The 16,638-nt window shown below is 35.6% G+C and overlaps 1 protein-coding gene across 1 annotated transcript; it reads left to right on the top strand.

Annotated features, from left to right (window-relative positions):
* The first annotated feature begins 6,386 nt into the window (after window positions 1-6,386).
* Window positions 6,387-15,282, top strand: bola1 (bolA family member 1). Its single transcript, XM_062985883.1, has 2 exons — window positions 6,387-6,456; window positions 14,569-15,282. The coding sequence occupies exon 2, from the start codon at window positions 14,605-14,607 to the stop codon at window positions 15,046-15,048; it is 444 nt and encodes a 147-aa protein (XP_062841953.1). The 5' UTR covers window positions 6,387-6,456; window positions 14,569-14,604; the 3' UTR covers window positions 15,049-15,282.
* The last annotated feature ends 1,356 nt before the right edge of the window (window positions 15,283-16,638 follow it).

The raw sequence follows: 16,638 nt of genomic DNA, 5'->3' as shown, positions 1-16,638 counted from the left end.
TGTTAACTTTACAACAAAGCTCAGTTGATTCATTTTCTCAGCATCCTTACAGGATAAACATTTGTGTGTGTGTGAGTGTGTGTTTGTGTGTGTATGTGTGTGTATGTGTGTGTGTGTCCAACTGCCATTTCAGACACATTCCAGGTTTATTTGTAGTTTGAATGAGATCAGTGATGAGTTTTCCCTTTAATCTTCATCTGAGGCATTATAGCGGCTCATGGGTGGGTTGATTTCTCTGCACAGTCAGTGTTTGCTCTAGTGTGGTGCTTATGCTGGTTATTGTAGTTGTCAGAAATACATTAGCATATGTATGGAACTAAAAAGTTTCTTTGACTCACCTGGAGAATAACAACTGTCTCTTCATCTTCAAGAAAACAAAGGCTAATCAGAGCCCAACCAACATCAAATAAAATCAATAAAACTCTGATCCCTTGACTATCACAGCTTAGATGGGACGTGTTGTCAGCAGTCCTAAAAGAAAGGTTAATGCAACATCTTAGGTACTACAAGCTTCTTAAATAATAAAACAATTAGATCTAGGGGAAGGGGAGTTAAAAACAGTAAGAGTCTTATAAACAAATATTATCCAGTGGTAATCACACCTTACAGAAAGAGAGAGCACTCAGCCTTAGCATAAGCTACCCAGTGCAGTAGTCATGAATTTAAACAGCTCATATTATTACAGTAAAGGACCGTATCACCAAAATGGAGCATTCACTACGCTACAGCATCAGTATACAGAAATGAGTGCTACCCATCTTGTTCCCGTCTTCTGTCTCACATCTGATTTTTTAGAGGATGTAAAATATGACACAATAAGACAGACCATGATATCTGTCTTCTGTTAATAACCGTGTATTTGTATACATTTGTATCGACAGTTGTCAAAACACTTATTACCCTCAATCCACCCTTCGTTTCTCTCCTGCACAAATTCTTTTCTCACTGAAAGAACAGTGAAAGATAATATATTGGATCAGCATGTCTTTTTTTTTTAAATAAAGACAAAAAATACAAATGATATCAAGCACAAGCCAAGCAAGATTGGTTAGACTATCAGAATCCAATAGGTTTATTTTGAAAATAATGTAAATTCTGTACTGTATATAAATATACAGTTTAGTCTGTCTGTTCAAACACTAGCTAATATTTATTATAAATATATATATAAATATATATATATAAGAGAAAAAACTAAAGTTACCTTTTTTGCTTTTGGTGACATACAGTAGTACCATAATGTCTTAGATAGGTTCCACTCAGTGTCTGTATATATAAATAATTATATATAAATATATCGGTTTATTAGGGTATTTTTAACTCCAGATGTTCAGAAACCAGAGAGAAGAGAACCTAGAAATGCAATCTACACATCCCGCTCATTCACACGTCTGATCTTTCCTGTGCTTACAATGATAGAGGTGTGTGGATGTACAGTACATGTGTGTTTACAGATGTGTGTGTGTGTGTGCTTGCATGTAAAATGTCGAGTGTTGAAGAACTGTATTTATTTATTTATTTATATGAGAGTTTGATTTTATAGTATTTTTTACGTTGGGTGTGTGTAGTGCCACGTGCAGGGTGAAGTTTTTATTGTATTGTAACGTCACATTCAGACTTATGACAGTGAAACACCAAGACATTTTAATTAAGGTCTTACTTTAAATGATGGACATTAATGAAAGGACGGATAAATCTGATGCAGAACGGAGACCAAATTGAAATTGGGGGCATCACAGACAGCAAAGAGCACAAAAATATAAAACGAGTTCATGATTTTTAATAGAGTACTTTTAACCAGATCTAATTATAATGACTGCCTTTCCATCAGTTACACAGGTTCTTTAGTAAAAAATAAAAGCGAACAAGATTCCTGGCCTCAAAAGCTTCTGTTTGCAGGTGACGCTCTTCTTTACTGCCATTTTGTAGGATAGCAGCCATATTGTAGATGCACTCAGAACGACAAACACAGATTACAAAATAAAAGTATGCGTCTTTACACTAAGCCTGTACAATTTATTAAAGTAGTTCTGGAAGTCGACGCGAATGACCTGAAGCACAATCTGACATTTCAGTTCACTGTACCAAGTTTCAGCAGCAACTCAGCAGTACCTTAAATATTTTGCTAAATACGCCTCAATTCAGGATCATCTAGGCCACGGTTACACTGGAGGTATCCTATTATCCTAAATCCTATTGTTTTTCTTTGTGCCCCATATGTGACCAGAATATCTTATTTATGATGCAGAAATTACATAAAATCCTCAAGTTTTATCCGGACAGTGTGAGCCTGGTCTGAGAAGCCAAATTAGAATTCATGCGACTTTTAATTTAACTGGTGGTATAACATTACAATATTAAATAAGTTTGTTAAATATGAGCCACCACAGACAGCACAAACATTAGCAGTAGCTACAAATCTTGGACACACCTGGTCAAATGTCATGATTTGTTAATTGTCTAAGAAAGAGTAACACTTTAACATATTTGGACGTTTTAAGTTATTTTACTTAAAAAATAAAACATGTATTATCTACAGGGTTGCCCAGACTTTTTCATAAAACTGTGTGTGAGTGCCTGTAATAACTTTATTATATCTGTAAATGTTTTGGTTGTTTAAATTTGCTTATTAATTTTTGTTAGATTTCGTTGAATACTTGCTGTCCCATGTAAAGTCCCAACTTGTTTCCCCTTCACTTTGAATATGCACTGCCAGGATTAGAACACACTGGTACACAATTAAATCTTTTTAGTGTCTAACATTGCTTATATGTAATGTAATGTTTTTTTGTTTGTTTTTATATTTTATTTAAACAATAATACATAATTAAAATGAATTACCTATGCAAATAATTGGTAAAACGCTAAAAGCATGGGTTTATTTGCATGCATTTATTCAGATTCCTCACTTAATAGTGTATCTGATTTTTGTAGATGACTAAATGAAGCATATGGCACCTAAAATATTTAACGGTGTATTTTTTTCTTTTAATGGCATTCATATACAAATGAATAGCATTTAAACAGCATTCTTACAGTACTATCAAAATGAATCCTAAATTCATATATTCTGATATTCTTTTTATTATTATTCACACGAGCTGGTTCTGGCCAGTGAAAAACATTAAAACAAAAAGAGGATATCCACCAACACTTAAAACAACCTCATCGTGTGTTATGTAACTGAGGTATTAATGGCAATTTTTAGGAAATGCCCCCCCCACACGCATATAGACTCCTGACTGGTTAATAGCACCACTGAGATGTGAACCTCGATTGAGATGTGAGCAGTGAGCTAGTGTAATAAACCAGTAAATTACCTAAAAGCCTAAAGTTGGAAAAAGATGCCACAAAATATTCCATTATGAACTTGTATTATAAAATATTTTATTACGAAACATAAACTATTTGTGTTTTATAATCTATGATCAGTTCATCTGAATCATTAGTCATTTATAATAGTTTAAACAGAGCTTTATCATCACTGCCTAATTGGATTTTGACTTTCCAAGTGCGTCATCCGTTTCCTCACTAAAACATGTTCCTGTACAGCTATGTATCTTTGAAGTGTCACGTTTTTGTTGTGTTGTCCTCTAAACAAAGTGTCAATATTGCTGTTGTATGCTGTGAAATTAAATACAGTAACTGATCTCAGTGAAGCTATGAATTATTTGTATGTAAAAGCAGTCCTGGAATTTGTGAACTATTCAGGTTGTTTCTGGTTGTACAATTTATTGTTTTTAATGTCTTTTGTTACAGGGTCTTTTGTATTTCTGAACTCGTTCACTTAGTCACGGTCAGTTATGTGCAAAAATCTAAGCAATAAGTGACTAATGCGTTTTTTGCTCTGCCCCCAAATTATTGGGAAAAGAAAGCACACTAAAAATAAACTGGCCACATGCAAACAGATGTGTTGTAATTAAAAGAAAATAATGTCTATAGAAATATATAGAAGGCCAATGTCTATTGTTCTACAGATATAACAGGTCTTTTGATGCATTTGTTCATGAAAATGTATTGCCATAATTTAAATGTGATAGAATTTATCACCTGATCATTGTACTGTGCTGTAGAGGTTGTAGTAGTTTGTATGTAAAAGTATAAATATGTGCAACAATAAAAAAAACAAAAAAAAAAACTGCTGAACATGAGAAATCGAGTGCTATTGTATGTTGTTCATTTTGTGCTTCATTTTATTTTTTGTACATGAGAATGATTATAATAACCTGAAGATGTTATCATTTAATATGGAGATGTTACACCAAAATGGTTCTGTATTAAAGTGTGTGAATGACTTTTTGAGTCGTGCTGGGATTAGGAATTAATCCTAAAATTTGATTAAATCCAGACATATGTATGAAAAATAAACCAATGTCATTGAAATGAAATGATTGGCTTTGTAATTATTTACATATAATTTATATATTCTGTGTTTGTTACTGTTTTAATCATCAAAATATATGTTCACTCTTAATACCCAACATGAACCTTATAAGGATGAAGCAGTTACTAAAAATAAATGAATAAATAAATAAATTAATTGGTTTTATAATTGAATTAGAACAAACATGATTTCTGTATCAGCACACTTCTTAATATCAGCTGTGATGAGCAACTTCAGCATCTTGAAAATGATTAATGGGGCTTCACTGCTGGATTTTACAGTTAATAATTTTACAGTACTGGAATTCTTACCTGTGAACAATTATAGATCTAGAACTTAGAAACCTATACAGTTTAGACAAACAACAACAAAAAGTTGTAAGTGTTAGAGATAAAGGTTAATGGCTGAATTCATATTCAGTTAATCAGATTTTTGTACTTTTGCCACCTTTGTTGACATAATAAAAAGCTTTTAGACATTCAAATAACCCTCTTATTTCCTTTTTATGTTTTAGGCCTAAATAATCAACATCTTTTGACTGTTTTATAAGGAACAGGTTATTAGGATAAGCTTATAGTGCTTTGGATAAAGTTAACACTAAACTTTGTTATTTATACTATAACAGTAAACTTTGTGTTTATACTATATTAGTGAACTTTCTGTCTGCCTATCAGTCCTTTCTGTTAGCGTTTATAAGACATTTAATCTGTTTTCTGGGTAAAAAGGTGGATTAATCATAGTGAATGGCAATATAAATGCTATCTTACCTCAGTTCTTTTTCTCGATACATTCAGTATTTGTGACTAAATTTGGGTTTTTGTTTAACTGCATTCAGTCCACTCATTATACACTACAATCCACCTGTTTCTCGTCTCTACACAGCAATAGTGAACACCTTATTTCTCATTGCTTTAAAAAAACGGTCGTTTAATAATCTAAAAGTAACAAAAAAATTAAATAAAATCAAGTGGAAATATGCAGAAAATATAAAAACTTCAAACGTGTATTACTGCAAGTTTATCAGGCTGCAGGGTAAATTTGGACAGTTTCTGTATAATAACCGCTAGGCGGCAGTGTGAGCTGTTTAAGTGAAAAACACGGAAACAAAGAAGAACATTCAGCGTACCCAAATACAACAGAACAATAAAAAAGAGAACCACAGATCACATCTCAATATTCACTGCAGAGATGATGGCCATTATATTAGCACTACACTGGGTAGAAGAAGCTAAACCCCATAAAACAGTAATTTGTTCAGACTCAATGTCCGCTCTAACAAGCATACAAACCGGTAAATCCACAAGTAGACAAGATTTGGTTGATGAAGCACATCAGATGATTTACATAATAAATCAACAAAATGTACAGTTACAGTTCACCTGGATTCCAGCACACATAGGTATTGAGGGAAATGAAAGGGTAGATAAGCTGGCAAAAGAAGCAACACAATCAGAACAGGTAGAAGTACAGATCCCACTAAGTAAATTAGAATTTAAAACAATAATTAAAGAAGGTATTCAAAAAGTATGGCAGGAAAAATGGAGTAAAGAAGGAAAAGGGAGACACTTGTATAATATCCAGCAAAAGGTAACAAATAGGAAAAACATCTCATTCTCACGGCAGGAGGAAACATGGATTACTAGACTAAGAATAGGGCACACAGGTTTAAACAGCGGCCTATACATTTTAGGAAAACACGACACTGGGATGTGCCCATACTGTAATGAGGTAGAAACTGTAAAACATGTATTACTTATATGCAGATATTATTCCAAAGAAAGAGAAGAATTAAAGAAGGCAATAAAGAAACCGTTAACACTGAATAACTTATTAAATCTAGAAACAGAATCCACAAGCAAAGCGGTCATGAAATTCCTTAAAGAAACTCAAATCACAAGGAGACTATAAATCTTATTGTTTCTTTATTAACATGAAGTCCTAAAGTGATCACACATCAGTCCAGTGGATGGCGGTAATGCACAGAGAATGCAAACTGCCAATAAAAATCACAGAAGAAGAAGAAGAAGAACATTCAGCGGAGTCTCCGTTAAAACAGATTCAATAAAAGTCAGGTAAGAAAGTTAAATTATTAATTTATTTATTACTCGTTTTTCATGTCTGTATTAATATAAGTTTAGTGTTTGCTTCACTGTTATTATCTGCCTGGGGGCACTGTTATATCAGCTAACTGTTGGCTTGTTTACATTATTTAATATTACATACGGTAACATTTAGGTCACAGAATTTCATTCAGTTCACCTTTATAATAAATATAAATAACACTTAAGTTGTATATAAATAGTATATAAAGCAGGAGAGGCAGAAACTATCTCAATCAATACTACATACTACCACACTGTCTCAATCTATACTACATACTACCACACTGTCTCAATCTATACTACATACTACCACACTGTCTCAATCAATACTACATACTACCACACTGTCTCAATCTATACTACATACTACCACACTGTCTCAATCTATACTACATACTACCACACTGTCTCAATCTATACTACATACTACCACACTGTCTCAATCAATACTACATACTACCACACTGTCTCAATCTATACTACATACTACCACACTGTCTCAATCAATACTACATACTACCACACTGTCTCAATCAATACTACATACTACCACACTGTCTCAATCTATACTACATACTACCACACTGTCTCAATCTATACTACATACTACCACACTCTCAATCAATACTACATACTACCACACTGTCTCAATCTATACTACATACTACCACACTGTCTCAATCTATACTACATACTACCACACTGTCTCAATCAATACTACATACTACCACACTGTCTCAATCTATACTACATACTACCACACTGTCTCAATCTATACTACATACTACCACACTATCTCAATCAATACTACATACTACCACACTGTCTCAATCTATACTACATACTACCACACTGTCTCAATCTATACTACATACTACCACACTGTCTCAATCAATACAACATACTACAACACTGTCTCAATCTATACTACATACTACCACACTGTCTCAATCTATACTACATACTACCACACTGTCTCAATCTATACTACATACTACCCACTGTCTCAATCTATACTACATACTACCACACTGTCTCAATCTATACTACATACTACCCACTGTCTCAACCTATACTACATACTACCACACTGTCTCAATCTATACTACATACTACCACACTGTCTCAATCTATACTACATACTACCACACTGTCTCAATCAATACTACATACTACCACACTGTCTCAATCTATACTACATACTACAACACTCTCAATCTATACTACATACTACCACACTGTCTCAATCTATACTACATACTACCCACTGTCTCAACCTATACTACATACTACCACACTGTCTCAATCAATACTACATACTACCACACTGTCTCAATCTATACTACATACTACCACACTGTCTCAATCTATACTACATACTACCACACTGTCTCAATCAATACTACATACTACCACACTCTCTCAATCTATACTACATACTACCCACTGTCTCAACCTATACTACATACTACCACACTGTCTCAATCTATACTACATACTACCACACTGTCTCAATCTATACTACATACTACCACACTCTCTCAATCTATACTACATACTACCACACTGTCTCAATCTATACTACATACTACCACACTGTCTCAATCTATACTACATACTACCACACTGTCTCAATCTATACTACATACTACCACACTGTCTCAATCTATACTACATACTACCACACTGTCTCAATCAATACTACATACTACCACACTGTCTCAATCAATACTACATACTACCACACTGTCTCAATCAATACTACATACTACCACACTGTCTCAATCTATACTACATACTACCACACTGTCTCAACCTATACTACATACTACCCACTGTCTCAACCTATACTACATACTACCACACTGTCTCAATCTATACTACATACTACCACACTGTCTCAATCTATACTACATACTACCACACTGTCTCAATCTATACTACATACTACCACACTGTCTCAATCTATACTACATACTACCACACTGTCTCAATCTATACTACATACTACCACACTGTCTCAATCAATACTACATACTACCACACTGTCTCAATCAATACTACATACTACCACACTGTCTCAATCTATACTACATACTACCACACTGTCTCAATCTATACTACATACTACCACACTGTCTCAATCAATACTACATACTACCACACTGTCTCAATCAATACTACATACTACCACACTGTCTCAATCAATACTACATACTACCACACTGTCTCAATCAATACTACATACTACCACACTGTCTCAATCAATACTACATACTACCACACTGTCTCAATCAATACTACATACTACCACACTGTCTCAATCAATACTACATACTACCACACTGTCTCAATCAATACTACATACTACCACACTGTCTCAATCTATACTACATACTACCACACTGTCTCAATCTATACTACATACTACCACACTGTCTCAATCAATACTACATACTACCACACTGTCTCAATCAATACTACATACTACCACACTGTCTCAATCAATACTACATACTACCACACTGTCTCAATCTATACTACATACTACCACACTGTCTCAATCAATACTACATACTACCACACTGTCTCAATCTATATTACATACTACCACACTGTCTCAATCTATACTACATACTACCACACTGTCTCAATCTATACTACATACTACCACACTGTCTCAATCAATACTACATACTACCACACTGTCTCAATCTATACTACATACTACCACACTGTCTCAATCTATACTACATACTACCACACTGTCTCAATCTATACTACATACTACCACACTGTCTCAATCTATACTACATACTACCCACTGTCTCAACCTATACTACATACTACCACACTGTCTCAATCAATACTACATACTACCACACTGTCTCAATCTATACTACATACTACCACACTGTCTCAATCTATACTACATACTACCACACTGTCTCAATCTATACTACATACTACCACACTGTCTCAATCTATACTACATACTACCACACTGTCTCAATCAATACTACATACTACCACACTGTCTCAATCAATACTACATACTACCACACTGTCTCAATCTATACTACATACTACCACACTGTCTCAACCTATACTACATACTACCACACTGTCTCAATCTATACTACATACTACCACACTGTCTCAACCTATACTACATACTACCACACTGTCTCAATCTATACTACATACTACCACACTGTCTCAATCTATACTACATACTACCACACTGTCTCAATCTATACTACATACTACCACACTGTCTCAATCTATACTACATACTACCACACTGTCTCAATCAATACTACATACTACCACACTGTCTCAATCTATACTACATACTACCACACTGTCTCAATCAATACTACATACTACCACACTGTCTCAATCAATACTACATACTACCACACTGTCTCAATCTATACTACATACTACCACACTGTCTCAATCTATACTACATACTACCACACTGTCTCAATCAATACTACATACTACCACACTGTCTCAATCAATACTACATACTACCACACTGTCTCAATCTATACTACATACTACCACACTGTCTCAATCTATACTACATACTACAACACTCTCAATCTATACTACATACTACCACACTGTCTCAATCTATACTACATACTACAACACTGTCTCAACCTATACTACATACTACCACACTGTCTCAACCTATACAACATACTACCTACCACACTGTCTCAATCTATACTACATACTACCACACTGTCTCAATCTATACTACATAATACAACACTGTCTCAACCTATACAACATACTACCTACCACACTGTCTCAATCAATACTACATACTACCACACTGTCTCAATCTATACTACATAATACAACACTGTCTCAATCTATACTACATACTACCACACTGTCTCAATCAATACTACATACTACCACACTGTCTCAATCTATACTACATACTACCACACTCTCAATCTATACTACATACTACCACACTGTCTCAATCTATACTACATACTACAACACTCTCAATCAATACTACATACTACCACACTGTCTCAATCAATACTACATACTACCACACTGTCTCAATCAATACTACATACTACAACACTGTCTCAATCAATACTACATACTACCACACTGTCTCAATCAATACTACATACTACCACACTGTCTCAATCAATACTACATACTACCACACTGTCTCAATCAATACTACATACTACAACACTGTCTCAATCAATACTACATACTACCACACTGTCTCAATCAATACTACATACTACAACACTGTCTCAATCTATACTACATACTACCACACTGTCTCAATTAATACTACATACTACCACACTGTCTCAATTAATACTACATACTACCACACTGTCTCAATCAATACTACATACTACAACACTGTCTCAATCTATACTACATACTACCACACTGTCTCAATTAATACTACATACTACCACACTGTCTCAATCAATACTACATACTACCACACTGTCTCAATCAATACTACATACTACAACACTGTCTCAATCAATACTACATACTACCACACTGTCTCAATCAATACTACATACTACAACACTCTCAATCAATACTACATACTACCACACTGTCTCAATCAATACTACATACTACCACACTGTCTCAATCAATACTACATACTACAACACTGTCTCAATCTATACTACATACTACCGCACTGTCTCAATCTATACTACATACTACCACACTCTCTCAATCTATACTACATACTACCACACTGTCTCAATCAATACTACATACTACAACACTGTCTCAATCTATACTACATACTACCACACTGTCTCAATCAATACTACATACTACAACACTGTCTCAATCTATACTACATACTACCACACTGTCTCAATCAATACTACATACTACAACACTGTCTCAATCAATACTACATACTACCACACTGTCTCAATCAATACTACATACTACAACACTGTCTCAATCTATACTACATACTACCACACTGTCTCAATTAATACTACATACTACCACACTGTCTCAATTAATACTACATACTACCACACTGTCTCAATCAATACTACATACTACAACACTGTCTCAATCTATACTACATACTACCACACTGTCTCAATTAATACTACATACTACCACACTGTCTCAATTAATACTACATACTACCACACTGTCTCAATCAATACTACATACTACAACACTGTCTCAATCAATACTACATACTACCACACTGTCTCAATCAATACTACATACTACAACACTCTCAATCAATACTACATACTACCACACTGTCTCAATCAATACTACATACTACCACACTGTCTCAATCAATACTACATACTACAACACTCTCAATCAATACTACATACTACCACACTGTCTCAATCAATACTACATACTACCACACTGTCTCAATCAATACTACATACTACAACACTGTCTCAATCTATACTACATACTACAACACTGTCTCAATCAATACTACATACTACCACACTGTCTCAATCAATACTACATACTACAACACTGTCTCAATCAATACTACATACTACCACACTGTCTCAATCAATACTACATACTACCACACTGTCTCAATCTATACTACATACTACCACACTGTCTCAATCAATACTACATACTACCACACTGTCTCAATCTATACTACATACTACCACACTGTCTCAATCAATACTACATACTACCACACTGTCTCAATCAATACTACATACTACCACACTGTCTCAATCTATACTACATACTACCACACTGTCTCAATCAATACTACATACTACCACACTGTCTCAATCAATACTACATACTACCCAGGGCTCTAGAGTGCGACCAATTTGGTCGCACATGCGACCTAATTTCTCAATGGTGCGACTAAAAAAAATCTCAGGTCGCACCGGTGCGACCAGGCGTCCGAGGGAAAAAAAAAACAACAGACACACATTAGGCCAATATCATGGTCTAAACCAATCAGAGATAGTGAAGGGCGGGACAATATTGTAGCGGTGATATGTGAGCGACATTCAGCTCAGCCAATCAGAATGCAGCACCAGGTGCGTTCGGACGTTCTGCCGTAAGTTTAGTTTTGTCTATGAGACTCGCCGGATGTCCCCAGAATGGAAGTTCGGGTTCTGGAGCTCGGCGGTGTAAAGTGTTGTAACGCTCACTTAAGTCCTGACTAAACAGTTAAAGTGACTCTACCCTGCCGTGTGCCTTTATTCCCACACCTCCACCACCGCACAGCAAAAGACCCGCAGCATCCCCACCGGACAGCGGCTAGGTGAGCCGAGCCTCTACAGTAGCAAGGGGCTAATGCTAGCGGTAAAGTGCCGCGATAGTGAAAGTAAAAACACGACAATATTTTCGTTAAGTAAAATATAAAAATAACTAAAAGACCAAAATATATTACAATACATGTAGTCAAAATACGCAGTGAGTGCACCGCAAGCGATTTTGGGAATCTGTGTAAAAGATTCAGTAAAGCCGATAATATAATGCACTGCATAAGTGTGCTATAATTAGTCTGTAATACTATAATTAACTGTAAAGAAGACAGTGGCCGGCAATAGTATATTTGTGACTGGTTCTAATACATTTCGAATTGAAAGGCTGAAAAAGCCCAATGCATCTATAAAACACATTACATGCCGCGATAAATGCACTGCCCAAGTGTCCCCCTCTCCCCACTGCCCTTCATTGTCAGGCAGCAGCAAACAGATCATCAGACGAGGCCATGTTGACCAGATTGTTAGTTATTTCCAAGTCAATATTGCCTGTATGGACAGTGATTTAAAAAAAAAAAAAAAAAAAAAGTGAACCTGTAAAACTGCGGTGTTAAATGCGATGCGGTCGAAAATTTGGGTGCACCTAACTTTTGTGCTGGTGCACCTAAGAAAAAAAGTTAGGTGCACCAGTGCAACCAGTGCAAAACGTTAGTCTAGAGCCCTGCTACCACACTTTCTCAATCTATACTACATACTACCACACTGTCTCAATCTATACTACATACTACCACACTGTCTCAATCAATACTACATACTACCACACTGTCTCAATCAATACTACATACTACAACACTGTCTCAATCTATGCTACATATTACCTACCACACTCTCTCAACTTATACTACATATTACATACCACACTCTCTCAACCTATACTACATACTACCACACTTTCTCAATCTATACTACAAATTACCACACTGTCTCAATTTATACTACACCTATACTACATACTACCACACTGTCTCAGTCTATACTACATACTACCACACTGTTAATTTATGCTACATATTATCACACTATCTCAATATACACTACATACTACCCCACTGTCTCAATCTATACTACATACTACCCCACTGTCTCAATCAATACTACATACTACCACACTGTCTCAATCTATACTACATACTACCACACTGTCTCAATCTATACTACATACTACCCCACTTTCTCAATCTATACTACATACTACAACACTGTCTCAATCAATACTACATACTACCACACTGTCTCAATCAATACTACATACTACCACACTGTCTCAATCAATACTACATACTACCCCACTGTCTCAATCTATACTACATACTACAACACTGTCTCAATCAATACTACATACTACCACACTGTCTCAATCAATACTACATACTACAACACTGTCTCAATCAATACTACATACTACCACACTGTCTCAATCAATACTATATACTACCACACTGTCTCAGTCAGTACTACATATTACCACACTCTTAATATATACTTCATAAAACCACACTCTTAATCTATACTACAAAATACCACAGTCTGTACCTAATATAATGTTTATGATATAGGTACTGAATTTCTTTATTGCTTCCTAGCATGCAAATTTCAGGCATAGAAGTATTTTATTTAGTAATTTTGGCATATTGAAAATATTCATTTACTAATTTTGGTCTTGTAAACAATTCCAATTTGTTGCTGGCACCACATTTAGAATGACTGTCTTCTGTCTTATTTTGGAGTTATAATAATAATATTCTTATTTTATTTATGCTTGCAGGCCAGCTGTGGCCACCACCTTGCTGCTGCTTCCCCGATGCTGGCTTATGCTCGCCACGTTCTCCGTCCCTGTTCCTTCGCACTTGCTTTATCCAAACGTTCTGCCCATTTAATGGCAGCTGATGCTGACCGGCCTATCGAGGCCTCCATCCGCTCTAAACTCACTCAGGCTTTTGAACCCGAGTACCTGGAGGTGCTGAACGAGAGCCACATGCATGCTGTGCCGCCGGGCTCAGAGTCTCATTTCAGGGTGCTGGTGGTAAGCTCTCGTTTTGATGGTCAGTCCCTGTTGCAACGCCACCGCCTGGTCAATGAGGCCTTGAGCCATGAACTAAGTACCAGTGTTCATGCCCTTGCCATCCAGGCCAAGACGCCACAGCAGTGGAGCAGCAACCCCACACTGGCCAAGAGCCCGCCGTGCCTAGGAGGCTCAAAACATGACAGCACCATGGCTGAAAAGCTCAAAGCTGGGATCGACTGAAGTTGAAAAAACATTATTTTAAAAGTGTGGTAGAGAAAATGTTTGTGTTGCTTGAGCATTAACTGTTTGCAGTGCACAGGAATGGAATTACATTAGTTATTCTGAATTAATCAAAAATATTATTTGATTGCATCTGTGATTATGAAGTATAGTAGTATAAATGTTTGTATTTGTAAGTTGATATACAACTTGAGTTAAAGTGATATTTAAAACATTAAAAGTGCAGTAAGCTCACCAACTGTGTAAAACTGAGTTATTTTCAGACTTTCTTAAAAATAGATCTGAGGTTAGTAATCTTAATGTCACATTTTGATTGTCAGACAAAGCAGGATGTATTTCACTGCTAAACTATAAGTTTACATTTAATATAATTACTAAAAATGTGTTCATGGTCAGGTGTCCAATTAATTTTGGCCATTTATTTTGTACAGCTTACTTTCATCAGACTTATTTTTTAGTATGATTTGTCAGTGGTCCATTTTATCTTAATTCAACTGTCATGATGTGGGAGACTTGACATTTTTAATAGCTGTTGGGGGTCCGGGTCCTTTCTGAGTGGTCTTGGCACGTTCTCCTTGTGTCTGCTCCGGTGTCCTCCCACAGTCCAAAAACATACAGGTGAGGTGAATTGGAGATATAAAATTGTCCATGACTGTTTGACATTAAACTTGTGAATTGATGAATCTTGTGTAACAAATTACTACCGTTTATGTCACGAACGTAACCAATGTGTAAAACCTGAAGTAAATTAAATTAATTTAAAGTAAATTAAACTCCTTGCTGACTGTTATGTTACATGTCTTTCAGCAAAGGATGGATAAGTATCAATAAGCTTGCTGGCAGGCGTTTCTCCATTAGGGGGCAATAACTGTTTACATTACACACTGATGGACCTGAAGTTTAGATTGAGATGTGAAGAGACTTTTTTTATCTACTGAGCAGATCCGTGTTCGCACAGTGCAGAAATGACATTTTAGAATTTTTAAATGTAAGTAGCAAAAACAAACATAAAAAATACAATTAAATGCTTAAATACATTTGTGCAACAGATGTGTATTAGATATCTACGAATCTATAAATTGATAGTCAAATAAAACAACAACGTACAAACGTGATTTGATTTCCCACAGCACCAGTCTGAACTAATGTGCAGATTTGCGCTAAATGTGCTGAAATACCAGCGCACACCTGACTCGTCCTGTCCTTGTTGGTTAATAAACGTCTGTTGTGTCCTGCTTGTTACAAAACCTGCTTGAAAAGAAGTTCTCCAGTCTGAAATGTCACCTGTGAGATGAGATTCTGTAGACATTTATGACAATGTGTTTGACATTAACTTTCTAAACCAGTTCCGTGTTGAATTTAAGTGCTAAGATTTTAAATAAAATTTTAAGTTCACAATCTTAAGTTCACAAATGAAACGATTTAATTCAGCTGGTCTTAAAGAAACTAATGACAAAAACATTAAAATTCTATGTTTTATTATAAGTACAGTTTGATTATAAGAGGAATACATAATTATACATAATGATAGGGCAGTTGTAGCCTAGCGGTTAAGGTACTGGATTAGTAATTGAAAGGTCGCTGGTGCAA

This window comes from Trichomycterus rosablanca, chromosome 23 (genome assembly GCF_030014385.1).
Source record: "Trichomycterus rosablanca isolate fTriRos1 chromosome 23, fTriRos1.hap1, whole genome shotgun sequence".
NCBI lineage: Eukaryota > Metazoa > Chordata > Actinopteri > Siluriformes > Trichomycteridae > Trichomycterus > Trichomycterus rosablanca.
This window is presented reverse-complemented; position numbering and strand designations above follow the sequence as displayed.

Coding starts and splice junctions, on each gene's coding strand:
- bola1 (XM_062985883.1), top strand. CDS start 14,605: ATGCTGGCTTATGCTCGCCACGTTCTCCGTCCCTGTTCCTTCGCACTT.